Below are 21,130 nucleotides of genomic sequence, written 5' to 3'. Positions count from 1 at the left end.
TATAGGTAGGAACAACAGTTCCACACTGCCCACCAGGGATTATTTGTCTGTCGTGCATAGCCCCTCCCAAACATGTACGCTCCCGGATTGGTTGAAGTGCGTCACGTGACCGCGAGCTTTCTGTCGTGCACGAATGCGTTGTCCAACCAAGTTCCTACCTGCCCACTCCGAAGGAACGTGTTATAGGGTGTAGTCCTAGGGTCATAAACGAAGTGGGTGGGGATAGTGATGTTAATGTGAGAAATTAGCATGTTAATGTAAGATCGGAGAGCGGCCTCCACTACGAGTGCGCGGGTGGCTATGTTAATGTGAGAGATAAGCGTGTTAAAGTAAGATCGCAAAGCCGCCGTGACGTAGAGGTCGGCGTCTGGAGGTGACCACATTGGCGCGAGAAACCCGTTAAAGTGAAATCAGAGAGCCGAAGCCAAATCTTGACTTGAAGCTTTCATGACTGCAGGAATTAATATTCTTTGGGTCTTTCGGTGAAGTCACGTAGATAGGTACAAATTTATAAAAATAATAAATATAACATGAACAAAACTACGACGTTTCGATCACAACACAAGCGATCGTCATCGGGAGGAACATAATTTTCTCTAACCGCTTTCAACAGCCACGGGAATGTGACTGAACTGTGCCGCTGGCATGTTTTGGATATGTAATGCATGACGGGGGTTGATATTTAAGCAAAGCAGGAGAGTCGGAAGTTTGCGTTTGGTAAAAAAAAGACACCACCTGGAACTGGTTGGCTCGCAAAAAAAATCATCTTTAGACATTCCTTTTGTGATAAAGACCATCGGTATTAATCATAGCATGCGATCTGTTTATCTCATCAGCAAGGTTGTACGAGTGGCTCCATGTTTCAGCAATGTTAAATCACTTGACTCTTTCACAGTCCATTTTGGAATGCACCTCTGTGGTAGGCTGTGTTGTTGGATTCACGAGAGACTATGTTAATGCTGTGTAAGGTGTGCGTGTGCTGTTGGATGTTAGGTGGTATTTAAACAGCGGTGAGGAGAGCCATTCTTTGTGCGAGGTGTGTGTATAGCGGTTGTGTGCATACTCCATTTCAACAGACCCCACACCCCCACGGTACGGTGAGGATGCAGGCATGTTTGTGCGTCACACATGGCCAAACACTTACGATAATAGCCGGCGACACTGGTGCACATAAACAGCGGCCAGAGGCCCATAACACGTGGGTTCTTGTTTGTGACATTGAAAAAAATGTGTTGCAGATTCACTTCAGCTGACATGGCACATAATGTTGTCCCAACCCGCTTTAGCATTGAGATGGTTTATTACAGGCTTGCATTTTGTTAGCACAGCAATGGCAAGGAACTGATAAGGCTGGCATCTTTGGACAGTAAATGCGAAAAAGCATTTGAGCTTGTGCGTATGTTGTGGTGCTGTAATCTGCCTGGGGTATGTTCAAGCAGAAAGCCAGACTCGTAAAAATATAGGGCCAAAACCATGCTTGTTAGTGTTCCGGTTATAAAAGGTAAAGCCACAGCCCTACAATGCTTGCTCCCGTCACTGCTGGGGGAAGGGCCACCACTTGAGATAGCTTTAGAGCCCCTCGAGAGGGTGTTTAGCCTACTCTTCCACGATGGGTAGATGTTTTTGAAGAAATGGGAATACCCATACTTTACCCCACCTCACGACATCTGCCAATTGATGAACTGTGATGTACCCATTAATATTGCTGGATGAACAGGGGTTGGGATTTTAGAGACTTGACAATTGTTTCAACTGCCACACCGGGAGATCGAACCCGTGATCTCCAGTGCCTATACGGTGCTTAAACTATAAACAATTTTTGTATTTTCCCAGGTAAGGCCCACTGGGCTCTATAGCTCTTTATCAGAAGCAATCTGGCCACAAATTATAGCTCAACGAAGTGGCTTATGTGGAAATGTATCGCTGCCAATTACTCTAAACACATGTTTATAAATGTGGTGGGGGAAAACTGGAGGACTCAGAGAAAAATCCACGCGACCACGGGGAGAGAGACACGCAAACTTGATTACAGCACAGTCGTATTCCCTAATTACGGTCATGACATTTTCTTGCGAAACATTGTTTATCTCCAGAGATATTCATTATAAAATCTTGACATGTATGAACTTGGCGGTGTGCTTGTGTTTTTTGCTTAAAATGATAAATGTTGGCTGCTTTTCTTGGAGGGTACGGGGCCATGTGAGAACATCCACGTGCTCTTTATTATGTCGTCGCCTGTGCACAATGGGAGTGGGATTTGTCATATGGAGTTGGGTAAGGGAGGGCAGAGGGGGTTGGAAACAACTATTTTAGCAGAAAAGCAGGCTTCTACTAACGTGATTAATCAAGCTGGGGCTGTTTCCTGTGGCTGTGTTTGAAGTCATCATCCTGTCCTGTGGGCGTTAGTCGGTGAATGGATGACGATTCCCAAGCATTAGGTCGATCCCAATTGGTGGCTTACTTGTTAACGATGACGATGATTATTTGGAGTTTGGTTAGAATGTGGTGTGTTTCCCAAGGGGGCTTGCTTCATCGGTTACATTTAATTCTACCAACTTCAGATAAACATCCCCTTTACATGATCACTTTTGATTTAAATGAATGCTGTACGTATCATGGCTGCATGATAATCCATGGTAAACGTTCAATATTTTAACAGTACAGTGCAATCCTGCAGTAGTGCCGTATTTGGGAACAAGCTAACGCAAAACCAAGAGCAAAAGTTGATCATTCTAAACATTACTTTGTACAGTACTGTAACGCCACGTGTTTCAATGCCATGTGCAAAACGTCTTTCTTTGATTCATGTGCCAGTACTTTTAAATGAATGGTACGTCTTTCAGAAAGTAATGTTTTGTTAAGTGTAACCGCTGTGTATTAGTCATACAGCTAGTCATCAGTATGTGATAGTAATTATGTTTCACATCTGAGTACTCCTCCTAAATGTAAGTTTTCAGGCTGTACAGTACGGAACAAGAAGTTCCTTCATCCCATCAACAAAGAAACATCAAGCAACCACCAGACTAATCCAGCTTAGTGTCAAAAGACTAATCTTATTGTTGTTACGCCTCACCAAGACTGTAATCAGGGCACACGTTTCTTTTTTAATTATTGATTTTAATACATATTGGCTTACAAAAAGAAACAGAGGTGGCAGAATATGATTCTCGTTCCCGTTCTAAATAGATTCCTCAATCTAATTATACCTTCACGTTATGAGAAAGATTTCGATAATCTACCCATTATGAAATTTCCTTTTTTTTCGCAGTGTTGCAATGGAAGCAGTGTTGAGCAAATTTGTTCGGGAACTCTTTAAGTTTAAGAAATATAATTTCACAGCTTTTACTGATGAACTCAGTCTAAGAACATTCTGCACTGTTCAGGCTGGTCCAGATGTCTTGTTTACCCCCAATTAATTGACCCCTCGTATTGTTCCTTTGCTTATTAATTTCTGTTTTCACACGTATTGGTATACATAAATATTAAGTTTTCGAGAATTAAATGGGGGTCACAAGACATCTTGGGTGCCACGGTGGCAAGATGTTAACTACCTCGCCTGGTATACAGGAGGTTGTGGGTTAGATCAAGACCCTGACGCCTGCTGCTGTATATTTCGAGTTTGCATGTTCTCCCCGTGGACGTGTGGATTTTTCACCAGGTCCTCCAGTTTTTCACTCCCACATTTAGAAACATGCGATTTAGAGTATTTGGCTGATGTACATTTCCACGTGACAAGCCACGTCGTTTAGCTTTCACGTGTGGCCAGTTCGCTTCTGAAAAAGAGCTATATAGGTCAAGTGGACCTTACCTGGTAAAATAAAAAGTGTAGTTTATAGCTTATCTGGACCGCCTTATACATTGCATAAATGTACATTTCTCATTGTAAAGCTTGCAGAGTACAATACAAAAAGGTATTTGTGAAACCAAGACTGTTATTTATTGGGAGCAATCTATGTGCAGGTTTTATTGTGTGATTTGGTTTACAATTCTTAGTGCTGTACAATATCAATGTACAGTATAGTGTATTACACACTGATGTGCAGTGCATTTTCAGAATTTATGAACAAATACACGCAGTGTACAACATCGTTGTGGAGTACAGTATTTGACAAGAGATACAGTTATTGAGAAACATGTCTGTTGCACATACACTTTATATTAAAAAAGGACGCTAAACACAAATTACAACTTTGAGGTGTCATGCCCAAAATATTGAATTTTCTACGCCGCTTGACCTCATTAAATGCACATAAACACACACACGCAGTCTGCATTGTCTAGTTTGTTTTAGACCAACTTGGTCAGCTTCTCAAACCAGGGTTTACTGAACCTGCCTTGCGGTTGGAAGGCCAGCGGCAAGCTCATGCCAAAAATCGAGTTGGTTAGGAAAAGCAAAACGGAAACTTGACAAAATTAGCAGCCATCTGTGCTAATTATTCCCCAGCCTTAACCGCATGTGCACGTCGTAAATAAGTCCACGTAACGCCACACGTTGCCGTCAATATGATATCGCCAGCTGTTTACCAGGTCTTCAACAAAGAAGCCCCATTTTCCTTTGGAGCAGCTTTAAAGTCGCCTTTGGCTGATGATTGCCCAACAGCAGACAGACAGTTTTGCTTTTCCGAAGCAGCCTCAATGGACAGGTTGAAGTTTGTGCCCTGTGTGTTCGACGACCTTTGGCCCACGTGACTTTTACACGGCCAAGGTTAATGATTGCCTTCCTAGTTCAATTCCAATCTAGTTTAGGCTTCTACCTAATCACATTTGTTGACTTGTGTCGGAGGTATTTTACTGAGATTATTAACAGCGTTGTGTAACGCGGTACAACGTTCTAAAGTACGGTACAATGCTGGAGTTGAAAAAATGGTCCGTTCACGTCATACCATATTGAGGATTGCATCTGTTTATATTTATATCAACACAGTGCACATTGAATGATAATAAAATGGTAGCGTACAATATACAGTACAGTAATAGAACTGCATCCTTTTTTATACTACCTACAGAACATAAAGCAATATGCCGTATAGACCCCGAGCACTCTAAAACCCAGGAAGAGCTGTTGTCTCAGCAGCTTGGCATGAGTGTGGGAAAACATTAGGGCACTTTATTGTTCAGTGGGCTTTGGTGAATCCATTCTGACCAAACATCAGGGGAGAGGATGGTTTTCCTGCAACGTCAGCTGTTGCCTTGTTAACTCTGCTCCCTCAGGCATGCAAGGCCTGGCATGCCTGCTTCTTGAGACTTGATGAATTTGGTCTTTGCCAGGTACCTGGCATGTCAAACACTCCCCACTCAACTTATCCACAACACAAATCCATGCGGGATTCTGTCTAACCCATGTTCAATGTCATTTAAACGGCCATGCAATCTATATCTTCAGTTATCCAGATTCAAACGTAAAACAAACAAAAACTGTGTATAGCACTCTTGTGTATTGTGTTTCTGTCTGCACTAATGTAAACACAATAAGTCTGTTTCCTTATAAAGATTGTTAAATCAATAGAATTGAGATAAGACCCCCTTATTCAGTAGATTAATGTAATCATGTTTTGATTATTGGGTGTGGTACAGTATAGCAAAGCTTGCTTTACTTGTCACATTTATGGGCAAGATTAGACACGTACTCACTCTACAGCCATCTAATAGAATTGCTGCACAAATTCCGCAGATTATGCTCTCCATCTGTATTTTTGTGTCTCAATAATCATTGCCCTAGCTTGTCGTTGTTCAATAAATCACCAAATAATTGATCATATAACTTCAAAAATGTGAGGGTATTCTTTTAATGTATGCATTCACTATACAATACATTACGGGAGTTCCAGTTATGGCAGTGGTTTAAGTTGTCTTTTGTATTCCATTTGTGTTATCGGAATCGTGTCACGTGATTAAGTGTCCATTTGGAACTCTCATAGATTTGTGTATCAACTCGTTCGTTCGAGGGTGGCCTGTGGAAGCAGATATCGCTTATCTACTTTACTTTTAAGATCCCTTCAAAGTGTGACCCTTTTACCCACACACATAAAGGGCACAACATGTTTGTCATGTGGCAGTCAAATTCATGTGTTTTTGTAATTCTCATAGCTGGAAATTTAGGCCAATTAAATTGAAAACCCAATTTTAATGTGACGGGGGTTTTTTTTTACGGGAGCATTGGTGACCAAACTGACACGATCAACTCAATACCGTACAAACTCAAGGGTCTGGTTTAATCACTGGTGGCTACCCGGAGTTTAACCTAGGCTTTCAGCTGTGATGACTTAGTGCTCTGACCCCCTAAGTCACTTGCCACCTGTGGTGGGGGGTTTTTTCTCTCTTTATAAGTCAAAAATACACAAGCAGCATCTGTCCTAACAAGTGTTATCATTGAGTCGTCTAAAGACATGATTGAAAGCAAATATTACTTACTTTTCATAATAGAGCTTCCATTAAAGCAGTACAAAACTCACATATATAAAATGCAGACATTTATTAATGGACTTCTATTACAAATAATAAATGATGCAATATACCATCCTGTAATAACAGATTAAGTACAACATCATTTGTATTAACTACAATAGTTGTGGAAATACAGTATGTATGTTTTATTAATGTCACATTATGAAATTGAGATAGTGGTTTGTATGCGTTATTTTGAAACACATTTCTAACGTGCCATGCGACCATTCATCATTGAAGTTGTTGCACAATGGTCTATACGGTATCACAAACGACACATTGGACTGTGCAGGAAACTGTGCAGCGTGACCCTATTGACCTAACAGTCAGCGTGAAAAGCATTTCCTCTTGTGAATGGGACATGGGAGGGCACAACTCTTATTTACGCAGCCATGCAGGGTGTAAAACCATCCCTCAGCCCCAACACTCCACCCCATTCTCGAGAAGCCTTCCCCCACCATTTCCCATATGACCTTTGAACTGGAGCACTCGAACACTCCTTAGTCGCCTACAACCCTTTCCTTCACAACCAAATGGGTAGAACATTCAAGAGAAAACAGCTGTGGGCTAGCTGGGGCTTGAGTGTTTTGGCCTGGGGGTTGGGTGAGATAGTGGTGAGATTCTTCCACAGGAACAGAAGATCTCAGTTTGATGGTTTGGGCTGCTGGTCTGTGATCAGGTTTCCCAGCCTGGAGTACACAAGGGAGAGAAAAAAAATGTGTCATGCTGAGAGAATAAGCAGCATACATTACATGTCATTTGAGAACTGGGGCTGTTAGTGTTAAGGCACGTAACTTACAGATGTGTCATTTGGGCAACTACATGTCCAGTTAGAATACCCCAACCGAGTAAAATGTGCCTCATTTGTTTATAGAAGAACGCGAGGCACCTGTTTCTCTCCTATTTGTTAATAATACAGGATGATTGGATTATAATAATACCATATTTTTCACCAAGGCAACTGGAAACAATCTAATGCTATTTTACAAATTAATCCTTCATTTTAATTCAGTTGCATTTTTTCTCTGTCAAACGTCTGTGTTCAGACTCCTGAATGCTTGCCCCCTATATCAGGTGACAGACATGAGGCAGTGTTATACTGTATTATGACAGAGTAATTTTATCATCTAAAGAAATTGATACTATACTTTACTTAAGAAAGAACAAACGGAAGGGCATGTACTCACAGCCAGTTAAAGAGTATTACATTTTTGTTGGGATCTTGGGCCCATCAATACAGTCAAATCAATGAACTTGTATTTAGCAAATATTGTCATGGTGTTCTTCAATTGCAGTTTTTTGGGTTATGTTTAACTACCAATTTGTCGTTCGTGCATGCTTACGTCTGATTACATTCTGTAAAGTATTTGCAAAATGTCAGATTGTTTTTTTGTCATGAGCTACCTGTGAATAGCCATGGGTTGTCAGGAACATTCATCGTCAAGTGCAGGGTCGGAGGAACTGACCTTTGTTAGCATGCTGTACGGTAGTGCTTTTCTGCATGGTTTCAAAATAAGAAGTTATTGATAGAGGTCTAAAGATTGCAATCGACTCTGTAGTGCAGCAAAAATGTTCCCACATATGTTGAAAAGAACGTATGTATTTCGTCACTTAAAAACAATGTAAGCAGACTGGTGCTTGTGAAAAGAAAATGTATTGCAGTACTGTAATGTATTTTACAGCACTGTATATGGTGCATATGCAGTACATTGTTGCAATGAATGTATACAGTTTTAACTTTAGTGTATAGTATTTTAGTACAGTACTTCCTTATGAAACTAGTTATTTGTTCATACTGTGTTGGCAGTAGTGCACAAGCACCAATAAAAGAACACTCGACACATTCGTCAATAACTGCCTTAAAAATAAAATGTAGATAATGGGTGACGTTTCGGGCAATGTTCCCCTCTTCACAGAAACAGAGAGGTCAGAGATATTGTGTCACGAGGTAGAGTGTCACTCGAGGTCGACTGGCATTGTGACTCGAGCTGGAGTGAGTTTTTTTTATTCTTCTTGTATCATTCATGCAAAATTCATGCACAGTATTGTTAATGTCAATATAACCGCGAGGTGTTGTACATAGTTTAACATTGTAATCTCCTTTGGGTACTGGCTGTTGAATGTCATATCCAGCACCGTAAGCATCTGGATTAAATGTGCGGGCTCAGTGAATAATTGATCAGTTTCACCCCACTTGCCACTGTTAAGTGAAGAAGGTAAATGTAATGATGTTTATGCAACTTAGTCTATGCCATCTGCCATAAAACCGGATTTCATGGGCAGACGGCTGTTTTATTGATTATAGAAAAACGCTACTGTTTTATGCAGATTACATATAGCATATTGCAGTACAGCATATTTAACATTTGATTTCCACTGTACAGGTTTTCTTAGTAACATCGTTCAATACCAATTTTGTAAAAACTCCAGCAATGACGGTTGCTGCATGTCGTGACTCACTTTGACTGAAAGGGCAACAGAGCTTCTTTGAAAAGCATCTCAAATACAATGTCATATTTGATGTCACATGATAGATGATAGATATACAGAACGTCACTGTATAATATCTAAAGTACATTCAAAGACATTTTTTTTTACCTGGGATCTGAATCAACAAACAAAGCCCGATATAATTAAATCTCGCAATTTAAGGGGACGGAACCTGGTTAGTACTCTGCTACCCTGTTTAACACGTAGGCTTTCGCGACCAATATCATCCATAATAGAGGTTTTTGGGTTAGATTGCGTAAATATATAAATGTATCGTTAAAACCCGCCACCACCCGACACATCCAACTAGTAAGGGTTGTCACTTAAACAGAACGTGGCCAATTCGTCACCAGTACAGCACACCGGTGTGTTGGAGAGCCAAGCCACAACATTTACGATTGTCGAGTGGTGGCGGGTTTTAACGACACATTTTTTATTTATGCGATCTAACCCAAAAAACTCTTACTCTGCTACCCTGTTTGTCTAGGTTTACCATGTTGGCGAGATGTTAACTACCTCGCGTGGTATGCAGGAGGTCGTGGGTTTGATTCTGACCCCGATGCCTGTATATTTGGAGTTTTCATCTTCTCCCTGTGGAGTTTTCTCCGGGTCCTCCGGTTTATCCCTCCATGTTTAGTAACATGCATTTCAGAGTATTTGGCTGCTAAAAAAATCCACTTGATAAGCCGCTTCGTTAAGCTATCATTTGTGCCCAGGTCGCTTCTGAAAAAGAGCTATTTAGCTCAGTGGGCCTTACCTGTTAAAATAAAAAATGTTTACTCGAGATTTGAAGTTTTCTTGACTGCAGGGATCCATACTCTTTGGTTCTTTCGGTAAAGTCTTTTACCTTTATAGCGTCTTGTCACAGCAGTCCTTTTGCCCACTTCAGCAATTGTTTCTGATGACGGACGCTTGTGTTGCGCCTGAAACGTCGTGATTTAATTTATTTTATACCTACGTGACTTTACCGAAAGAACCAAAGAGTAGAAAATGTTTTTAGTTTAGACCACCATGGCCTGCTCGGTGTTGTAGGCGTGGGGCTACGTGATGGCCAGGAGATGGTTGTTGCCGAGTGCCAGGCCCTCGTGTGCTGCATGGGTTGTTCTGGCTACCAAGGTGTCCTCCCACGTGTACGCTTATATGTGTCGTAATTGTTGCTTATCAAAGAACCCACTGCAAGACTCTCCAGAAAAATACAGAACAGTAATTCACTGAAGTAGGGGTTTCCTGGGTACATGTGTCTGATTTCAGTGTTATTATTATGTATCACGTCTGGCTCATGGTTCGTTATTTCTCAATAAGTCATACGTACTGTATTAGCTAAACGAAAATGCTGTATGGTGTACTGTAGAGTAGAAATATATTTATTATATTTTTAGCATTGAAGTAATAAACACTGTACGCGACTCTAGTTTTATTTTAATACAATATTGCCAATTAATAATTTCAGCACAAACGTGATGACATCAAGTTCAAAGATTAAATGTTCCACTTTTGTTTTCATCACTGCAAACCGCCCCCCCCCACCCCCACCACATCAGTACGGACCCTGAACAACATTCAAACAACACATGGCCAGACCATGAGTCTCACGAAGTAACCCAGTAACAACGTTTACGACATGACCTGCATTTTAGTCATGCCTGGACGTGTGTGCTGGGTGTGTGTGTGTGTGCTGGTTGTGTGTGTGTGTGCTGGGTGTGTGTGTGTGTGCTGGGTGTGTGTGTGCTGGGTGTGTGTGTGTGTGCTGGGTGTGTGTGTGTGTGCTGGGTGTGTGTGTGTGTGCTGGGTGTGTGTGTGTGTGCTGGGTGTGTGTGTGTGTGTGCTGGTTGTGTGTGTGTGTGCTGGGGGTGTGTGTGTGTGTGCTGGGTGTGTGTGTGTGTGCTGGTTGTGTGTGTGTGTGTGCGTGGGATTCAGTGAACAGCAGCAGTCACCACCACCAAAACCCACATTGCCAAGTGCATTTAGGCGTGTGTGTGTGTCTGTCTGTCTGTGCGTGAGTTACAAGCCACAGAGAACCCGCCCACCCAGAGCGAGTCGCTTGCCAAGAGCCGTAAGCAGTCTGCCCAGAGACCCCGAGCGAGATGGAAGCTATTTTTAGGGCAGGACCCAGAGGTCTCCTCCTCCTCTTCTCTACCCGCAAAGTCGCAGGCATCACAAGCCGAGGATAGAACGCAGTGTCCACACACAAACCACGTTGCACCACCGGATCTCGCTTAACTCATACGTCTATTGTATTCTATCGTCAGAGATAGGTTACGTGAAAGTGTGGGTCGTTTCGTTACAAACCCATGGTCGCGTTTGTTGATGGCAAGATAGATAATGGAGATGTGGCTTCGTCGGTCTTTCTTGGCTGTTAACAACTGCCACGGGCAGGGTAATGTTTAAGAACAACTGCGTGGTGGTGGTGGTGGGGAATTCCAGCCAGAAATAAATAGGGCATTTGTATCCCTGGCTTTAGTAGGACAATCATAAAGGGGGCTCGTGTGTTGTGTTGTGATAAAAAGGCCGAATCATTGCTCCACAAGGACACCCTTTTTATTCATCTTTACTCATCTCTGGGCTACTGCTGTCATTTGGTAAGTGGACACTTTTGTTCTAACCATACTTGTGGTGTCAACTGCGTTGTCATTTTTTGTATTTACACACAACACGATGCTCGGTGTGTATAATAATATAATTCAACGTTGCGTTTTTAGTGTGGTGCCGGATACAGCGAATAGCAGAAACGTCTCTCACGTTGTTGGGTGTGCTGGTTATCCATACTCTTGTGTGTGTGTTTAGATTCTATATACTATAAGCATGTGTAGGAACACCTTATAGAATACTGCACAGTCTACACTACCTTGTAAGGTTATAGTGTTGTTTATGAAGAACGTGTACTGCCGAGTAGATATGATGTGGTTGCGTGCTGAATCATTGGAACACGAGGGTACCGAAGCATGCCACGCCACGTATGTCATATACTCTGCAGCACAAGTTGTGCTTTGTGTAACACACAATACTCTTAACTGTTATGTTTGTAATACAATAGTGTATACCGCATCGCCTAAGTCATTGTACAATCTATGCTAAGATTGACTGAACAGACGTACAGAATGCTGCAGTGTATCGCAAGGATAATTGAAAACCAGAGGCAACGATTGGGAATAGTTGCGTTGACGACTGTGAATGTTTGTGACAAATCGAACGATGTCTGGGGCAATGCAGCAAAGCCACTGCATCATTAGCAACATTAAATTCAACGTTTTTATCTGTATTGACTGCTTCCTGTAATGCGCCTTTTGAATGGTGTTCTGACAAAGGCTGCTTCGGTAACACAATTTAATTGTCACTTTTACAATTTTAGATTGTCCATTATTGAGCAAAATGTTTATGTACCAGCGACTCGGTAGAAGGTCACGTATACCCGAATTGATCGGATGTGTTGGTTGTGGGAAACAAGACATTGATTGGTAACGTGTATCTATTTCTTTCGGGAGAATACAATCGTGAGATACATAGAGTTTTAACGCAAGATGATGGGTCAACAAGGAGGGGTCTAGCATTCTATGTACAGTCCTGTAACCACGTTGGTGGAGTGGTGGGTGTAGTGGTTAGCGCATTGCGCCATGTGAACCCGGTGACCCGAATTGCAGTGTTCATCTCGATCAGCCCCCAGACCTCACCCCTAGCCCACACCCAACCAGCGTGGTGAAGTATGGTCGAACAATCGACGATACAGAGTGGGGGAAAACCTCCATCGGAGCAGTTGATTCACAAATGGCTGAAATGTATAACATTTTATTTATGATGCAGTACTGGAAACACCCATTGCCTAACCTCCATTGGAGTGCGTCATTGGACACTGGTGGTATTTTTTGCGAGAAAATGTCTCGCTTGACACGGCTCATATTGAATAAGTAAACATTTGTGACTTTTAGTTGGAGAAATTGCATGCGTGGCACTCCGGTGCCACCCAGAAAAACACAAAGCCATAATAGTTCTTGGCTGGGGTACGGTTTGGAAATTACAAGAAACTACTACTGTGCTGTATGATAAAACTCAATGATAATTATCAGACTCGTGGTAGAGAATATAAATGACAAACTAGATAATCGGACAATGTATCTAATTCGTATGTCCATCTCTCCACGTAAAAGTACTGAATTTCTTAAGTTAGATGACCCATCGGCTTACCGGCCTTTCTGGGAGTGCATCATTTCAGCAGTATTGATTCTAAGACAAGCAAACTCCGGATGGGTTTCGACACAGCGTGTCTCATCAGCAGTCAAGCTTTGCCTTGAATAAATTTTGGTGAACTGATAGACGTGATAGGCGAGGATCTTCTCAATGTATATAGAGTCCTGTGCTGGAATTGTATAAGCGTAATGCAGTCCGGTATTATATAATTGATCAAATGTTTCACAGGAGTCTCACTCTTACTACTCTTTGGTCAAATGAGTGCGCTATAGTGCCTGTAGTTGGGTAATATCCTCATACATTTGGTCTAATTTATCATCCCTTGTTGGGGCATACACAATAACCCTTGAATGGCCTTAATGGAGCAGTGGATTGACCATGGCTAAATGATTCACTCTTTACTCAAGTATTTTATTATTTAGCATATACAGCTTACATTACCGTAGTTAATGTAGTAAACTGGATAATCTTGCTAATTAGGATATTACTGTAAATGTGTATTCTAAAGCAGTTTAATACTGTCCAGTAATACTGTACATTCTTTGTTGTGATTGTATTCATATATGGTTTAGAGTCGGCCAGCCAGACTTGCCTTGGGGTGTGTCCTCAAAGCAGGATGTTATCTGTTTTTATAATGTTTAAAGGGGCTGTTTTGTGTCCTTGGCATGGTTAATCTTTAATGCGAGTCACAGGGTAGCATGTGAGTAAATCTGTAGCTCTTGTTTGATTGTGTACAATGATCGCTAGTTTGCTTGTTAGGAATCTCTGATTCTTGTGCAATGTTTATGGGTGTTTAACTTTTCGAGGCACCTCATCCAAATCGTGGATTGTGACAAAGGACTTTGACAAACGTGGCACAATGTGCACATGTTATTCTGATAGAAACTACATAAAGTACATGTACGCACTGCACATGTCTAAGAGAGTTTGAGTCGTAAAATTGTCACTGAATAACTTGAAAGTACTTATTTCCCACTGGTTATATAAAAACAAAAACCTTTACCCAGTGCTTTCAGGTAAATATCTTTACAGGGTGGAAGTATCCCAACGTGCTGTGACGCAGTGCAGCTGTGTTGTGACCCCTCTGAATGCAATCTTTCGATCTACAAACTCAAGAAATGGGGCACTGTTATCGTGGCCCTGTGATCTGCGGCGTTAAAAAAAAAATATTGCGCCATGCAGGGCTCGCTTTCCTAACGCCACGTGTTCAGCAACATTTCGTCTCCGAAAACTACCGTACATGCTTGTGCACAAGCATGGGGGGGCCAAGAGAATGTGTGGTTTTGTGTGTGACTAAATCTAAACAGATACATCCCCTCTCAGCGTTAACATTCTGTTCTCTTTTTGATGTTTAGGAAGATGCTGACCCCCCCCCCCCACCAACCAGTGTTTGAGAGCAAATATTGCTGTGTTCTGTATAGTACTCACAAGCCTGTCTACGGTATTTTCACGCATTACTGGATGTATACAAACACAGTACTGTATCGATATTCGTTATATCAACGCAGTGCAGCAACGGGCCCTGTAGTTGGCCAAGAGTGTTGCAAGCATTTAAGTGAAAGCGCAATAGAATTCCGAGTTTTATTTTGTTTTTACGCAAAACACACTGCATTAGTAGTATCACGTGATCTCTCATGCCAGCGTCTGTGAATTCGCATACAATGAATGGCTTGTCTCGTACAGAAGACAGACATTTTGCCAAAACATGTCCACATTCCCCGTGTGTGACTCAACTTTCCAAGCAAATGAAGCCCTCCAGCCTCATAGGGGGGAGGGTGGTGTGGGGGATGACTTGTGTGGTGTGTGTGTGTGAAATGCATGGGAAGTAGGGCACTTTTGCACGCCCTTCCTTTAAGCGATTTAGATTTAAGTAAATGAGTAGAATTCCCTGAAATTAAGAGAAAAAACCCACCGTTCAGTTCGTAACAATCGGTCTTAGGATGTTGCCACGCAGGATTTGGTTCTTTGTTAAACGATGTTTACTGCGAAAGTGAGTCGTAATTCAACATCCACATCGTGTGACCACAAGTGTGGCATGGAAAAATTATCAGATAAACAAAAACACACACACACATCAGTGATTACAGCATCGGAAGTCAGAAATGGGTTTACGTTTTAAAAATTGACTACTGCGCTGTTGTGTTCGACTGATGTTTGTCCAGACGGACTGTACTTTTACATGGCCTCCAGTAAATAAACATGAAATACATCAAATGTTATGGCACTCATGCGCAGTACACAAATGTACCGTTAATACAACACTACATTGTGTCAATTGCAAATCGTACCCTTCGTTGGTTTACGTTGGTGCATTGTCTCTTCGTTAGAACTGTTGTACAGTGGGAAACATTTAACCTAATTGCGTCTTGTTTACCCGCTGAGAATGAATTGTAATAGGGGCCCCTGTTTATCTCCCAGGGAGCTTGATGCAGTCAGTGGTGCTGACGCCATCTCCCACCCTTAGCAGGTGTTGACATGGTTGCTTTGTTACACGCATTGAATGCACAATCATTCAGGGCTTCAGTTTGACCAAATCGCTGTTGCATTTGCCGTAGCTGTTTGATATTCACTTGCTACCCGTGTAGCTAATTATTAAAATCCGGGGCACGGTAATAGTTTGCTTGTATGCAGTATTTGAATGGGGATGTGGATAAACCAACCCCGAGGGATGTTAGTTCCTTTTTACAGTACGCGTGCCAAGGGCATTCAAATGTTGATTTGTATTCACTGCGTTTCCTCTAATATCTCTCCTTTGTTTATGTGTTTTAAATGACGCGAGCTATATTACTGTACACGTGTAGGTTGCTCTCTTAAGCCGAACACAGCGCTTCAAATGCTGGACAGCAATAGGCTTTACCGGGATGAAGAAACTGCGGTCAAGATAATCCCCACGAACGCTTATTCAGTCACTCCCACAACACATTCTGTTGCCATGTTTTACCCGCATGGTAACGACGCATGTCAGATGCCCCAAATAGTGTATCGTTCAGTGACCGCTCTTCGTTTTTCCTCCTCGGAAATCGTGTTGTTGGTGGGGTTTGGTCCAAAGCCAATGAAATTGTCACGGCCCTCTCTCCTCTCTGGCTGCTCTCTCGCCATCTCTCTGCTGCTGGGCTCTCTTTCGAGTTTGATGTGGCAGTGGCTGGCCGAAAAAAACGTGTCTGATAAACAGTTCTGGGAAACTCCACGGGGGTTGGGGGAAGAGGTCAGAGGAAAGATTGTGTCCATGAAATGGAGGTCTATAATTGCGTGCACATGTGCCAGAGAGAGGGGGGTGAGTGAGAGAGCGAGAGAGAGAAGAGAAGAGAAAAGAGGGGTAGGAAAATGGAGATAAAGGAGGCGAATCTTAATACAGTGGCCACATTGTTGTTACAGCACAGACGTTTGATGCGCATCTGTAACTTTGAGTTTAAATAGCGATTCACATCTTACGATGATTTTTGTAAATCTCCCATCATTCGTTGACTGGGCATGCCATCAAAATCTGTTCCAGGGTTACCGTCAAGTGATGTGTGAGTGAGGATGGTGCTTATTATGAACGGTGATGCATCTGGGGTATGTGATACACAGTGTGTACAGGATTTTAAGTGGTGTAGGCGTTGTCTCGTCAGTGTGCAGAACACAGTTGCTAAGGGTGTTGTACGATATTGGACATTAACAGTGCATTAACCAGAGATGTAGATAATCAAGCGTTAAATCACGAAATGGCTCTTTTTTTTGGTTTGTTACTTGAGGATGGTTATGTGTCGGCCAGATTAGGACACTCATTCGGATGGAAATAACTCGTCTGTCTTGATAAGGGGGGGAAATGCTCATTCAGTATCACGGTGTCGGACGTGCTGGGATGGTTAATGGTGCATTTATAGTTTTGTGTATCAAATGATTCTTATTCCATAAAATAAGCCAGATAATTTTTTATTTAAGGCTTTCGTGACTCCAGGGATTCATATTCTTGGTTCTTTCGGTAGTCACGTGACTTTACCGAAAGAACCAAGAAAATATGAAGCCAGATAATGTTAACATTTCTGCACACAGGATATATGTCATGGGGAGTACACTTAAACAATACACGGGATGTGTATTAATTGTGGAACCGTACAACTGTAAGAGATTGGGTACACCATTGGGGAAGTTTAAAGCCAAGGTTTTGCGAGACAGTGACACAAAATGTAAGTGAGTAAAGGGCAGTTTTGTGGTGGAGGAAGGGAACGATGTATGATTCTCATCACGTATGTGTAGCCAGCCACCGAGAATTTACTTCTGGTTTATGACTTTTGGAGGAAAGGAAATGGCACATTATGGCAGAATACATGTGGTCCACATACAGTTTAGTACAATCTTGATAAAATAATGGAGCTAACCTTTGATTTTGTGTTTTTCTTCTTTAGGATGGATATTCCGGAAACCATAAACACAGTGTATTTATACCGTGGTGGTTTTATACTGTAGCGTCAGTGAGCTGCCGGATAATGTTGCCTTGCTTGACAATTTAAAACTATTTTGTGTTAGCAATAATATAGTAATTGTGTCAAACTTCTACACACTAAACATCGTGTTTTTTTACATTGCACAATACTTGGTAGTGTTGTGTACAATAATTAATAGATGTGGTACTGAGAATTGTAAATGAAATCACTGTACTACAGTATACGTATAACCATATTGCGATATAAATTACAGCTCTTTATTATATCAAAGAGGTATGAAGGCCTCTCCACACCATGTTAGTCTCATGGGGTTGTTTTTACCATACGTCACCAGACTTGTCGTTGTGCGTTGGTGAAGGGATATAACTTTCCACTGATGTTGGCCATGTCCAATAATTGAACTCAGGTTGCCGAATTCATGGTAGAGTTCACTCACCGCAGAGCCACCACTCATAAATATCACAGTGAAGGAGCTGGTTTTTACGTACTTGTATTAGAGTGCAATGCTGCATTTCGATTTGTTTAAAGAACCAGCAAAATCCATTAGGCATATTCACTTAATGCAACCCTGCAGTGATGACTCAGGATATATCAGTGGCTATGTAGTGGCAATTGTGAACAAGTAGAGCTTGACTCATGGTCATTTATAATGCAAATGCATGAATTATTCCTTGAGCAAGATAACCATATCTCTTTTTAGACAATACATGTTTTGTTTTAGCTCAATTTGGTAAATGTGGCAGTTGGTGGTTGGGAGTGCTGAGCACTAAGTAGTTTTTCTATACTCTGAAAAGAGAAAAGTGTTTTCTGAAAGATGGATGTCTGCCACTGTGCCGTTCCCACAGAACGCCGGAAACATTTTCACTGCTACTCCATCTTTGGGTGAATTATCTAACCATATTGGCTTCGTAATAGTGCCAAAAGGAGCACTTGTGAATGCTGCAACCACGAACGCCACACATGCTTTTCTGACTGCAGGAAGGATATTGTGAAGGATTTGTTTTTTCAGTTGTTGCTTCATAGCACCTGCTTTACGAAACCAGTATGAGTCTCGTGTTTACAAGAAAACGAATGTTAAAAACAGTGAATCCTCGTTTAACACGGTAGATGTGTTCCTGAAAAGTGGCACGTTAAGCGAAAACAATTCCCTTGGAAATAATGTAACGATAAAGTTAGGCGATATACGATGTACGCACACACATTAAGGTGGCGGGACAAAAGACCGAGGGTACGCGACCGCGTTACTGTATCATTACGCGTACTGTAGCATACCACTTAGCCGTGCAGGTCAAGAAAGTATGTCACCGACCACTCAGAAACCGCGTTATAACGGTGCACGTTCCGCGTTGCACAACAACTGTACCCTCATGGAAGAACCACGTTGTAGCGAAAACGTGTTGTGTGAACACGTGGTAAAGGAGGACTTTGTTATTCATAATCTGACATGAAGGCCCTTTATATGGGTTTTGGTTGATAGTGTTGTGTTTTAGGACTGTATTGCAAATGTTCTGTCGATGCTGCACTCATGCAATATTTCATTGTATCAGATTACGTAAATTAATTGTGGATATATACTGTACAGTACACTATTGTAGTAAAAAAAAACACTGCAATAACACTGTCACGTAGCGACTACATTACAATCAGCCTTGATAAATGTGATCCACCGGAGGTGTTTACCCTTTTGTCATACGCTGAGCCTGTGTGGAATGTGGGTCATACAATTCTCACGTGTTCGTGCATATCTAATCTCATGCAAATCAATAAAAACATCATTAACATTAGCGAATGTTATCCGAGTCATTTAAGGTCAAATGCTGCATCTTTCCACAACCCCATGGAATTTTGCCACCGAAAATAATGAAATGCTTGTCTTTTTATTTGCAGACTTTCAAACCACTTGTGGATAAGGTTGGGCTGAAAGGCGTGATCCCGTTGGAGTTTTTCAGCGATCACACCCGAGCCTTCATTGAAAACGAGGAGTCAATCAGGCCATTTTCGGTAAATATATCTTGTCAAATGTGTTTTTAAAATGTCAAATTTTTGCCTTTTTATTTCATTGCTGTAGAATGCAACGACGAAACTTTGTGCTCAGCCTTTTTAGTTGACTGCTAGATTACAAGGATTATTCAGCCAAGTGATAGAATTTTTGACATGTGGAATGACTTTGTTGGTTATGCCCGTGTCACTGTCACAATCTAAACCTGAGGTTGTTTTTCTTGACGTATCATTCTACAGTAATTACGTTTTAAACGTTATTTCATTCATCAAGTACGTCGCCAAAATGTTACTAACTTGCACAATGATAAGATATATACGGTATATTAAAGCGTCATACAATGTCAGAATGCGTTTTTTGTTTGAAAATGCGAGCGAGCTGTGTTGGATTCTTGAAAAGCCTTGTCTCTATTGAGCTGACATATTACTACACTGTATTTAAAGGCTTTCTGGCTGTGAATAGGGTGTTTTTTTTGTGACAAGCTAAATATGAGCTGTGACATTTACTTGCCACAACTGCATGATTGCTGCCAGGCCATCTGACACTGGCAATGCTTGGGAAATGCATTCCGGTCCAATTATTACTTACCAAGAATAAAGCTAAAAATTCTAATATTTCATATCTCCATGGTGAATGTGGGGATGTGATGGAATACTACAGTTATATTACAATGGTTTTTACTTTACAAGTCCAATAATGTTGAATATCTTCTGTGGTGCAGTACTCTGTTGCACCGTGGTAAAGTACTGTACAAGATATTCTTGGTTTTTTTCGGTCAAGTCACGTAGATATAATTTTTTAATACAAATAAAGTGAATAAAAATAATAAAAATTAAATAATAATAAAAGCACAAATGTAGACTGTAGCCTGGTTATTAAGTTTGATGAGTGTACTGGCAGTCTATAATGTAGACTGTAGCCTGGTTCTTAACCTCTCTAAGTGTACTGGCAGTCGTATGTTGTAGACTGTAGCCTGGTTATTAAGTTTGATGAGTGTACTAACAGTCTATAATGTAGACTGTAGCCTGGTTCTTAACCTCGCTGAGTGTACTGGCAGTCTATAATGTAGACTGTAGCCTGGTTTTTAAGCTGGTGAGCGTATTGGCAGTATATGATGTAGACTGTAGCAATGGTTGTTAAACTGAGTGGCCGTACTGGCAGTCTATAATGTAGACTGTAGCCTGATTCTAACCTGAATAAAATAACATTAAAATAATACAATTGAAATGAAAACAAAAACCACGACGTTTCGATCGCAACACAAGCGATCGTCATCAGGAAAAGGGGGGTTAGCCTCTAAAGGCAAACTGTTTTTAAAGGTTTAAAGATGGGCGTAGCCCAAGTGTGTCAGCAGCATGGGCGGGGCAGCTCATGTTAATAATTTATATTTTTCTATCTACGTGACTTTCCCGAAATAAACTGAATATAAATTCCTGCAGTAAAAAGTACAAGATCACAACAGCTTTTACAAAAATCCATAGTTTGACGATGTCACCAGAAATCATCTAATATTAATTCGCAGCACACTGTGAACCTCTTCTTGATGAAATATATTGTACTCTTTTTCTATATTATTATCATTGATGTG

General features: G+C 41.4%; 1 protein-coding gene across 1 annotated transcript in view; it reads left to right on the top strand.

Moving 5' to 3' along the window:
• LOC133343479 (probable JmjC domain-containing histone demethylation protein 2C) overlaps positions 1-21,130 on the top strand; it is a 132,169-nt gene that overhangs the window by 78,885 nt on the left and 32,154 nt on the right. Inside the window, 1 exon segment of the mRNA XM_061553130.1 lies at positions 19,431-19,544. Within this exon segment, the coding sequence (XP_061409114.1) occupies positions 19,431-19,544 (114 nt within the window).

This window comes from Lethenteron reissneri, chromosome 17 (assembly GCF_015708825.2).
Source record: "Lethenteron reissneri isolate LAM-NWPU_2019-01 chromosome 17, ASM1570882v1, whole genome shotgun sequence".
NCBI lineage: Eukaryota > Metazoa > Chordata > Hyperoartia > Petromyzontiformes > Petromyzontidae > Lethenteron > Lethenteron reissneri.
The sequence above is the reverse complement of the archived record's forward strand: the minus strand, read 5'-3'. Positions and strand labels throughout refer to the sequence as shown.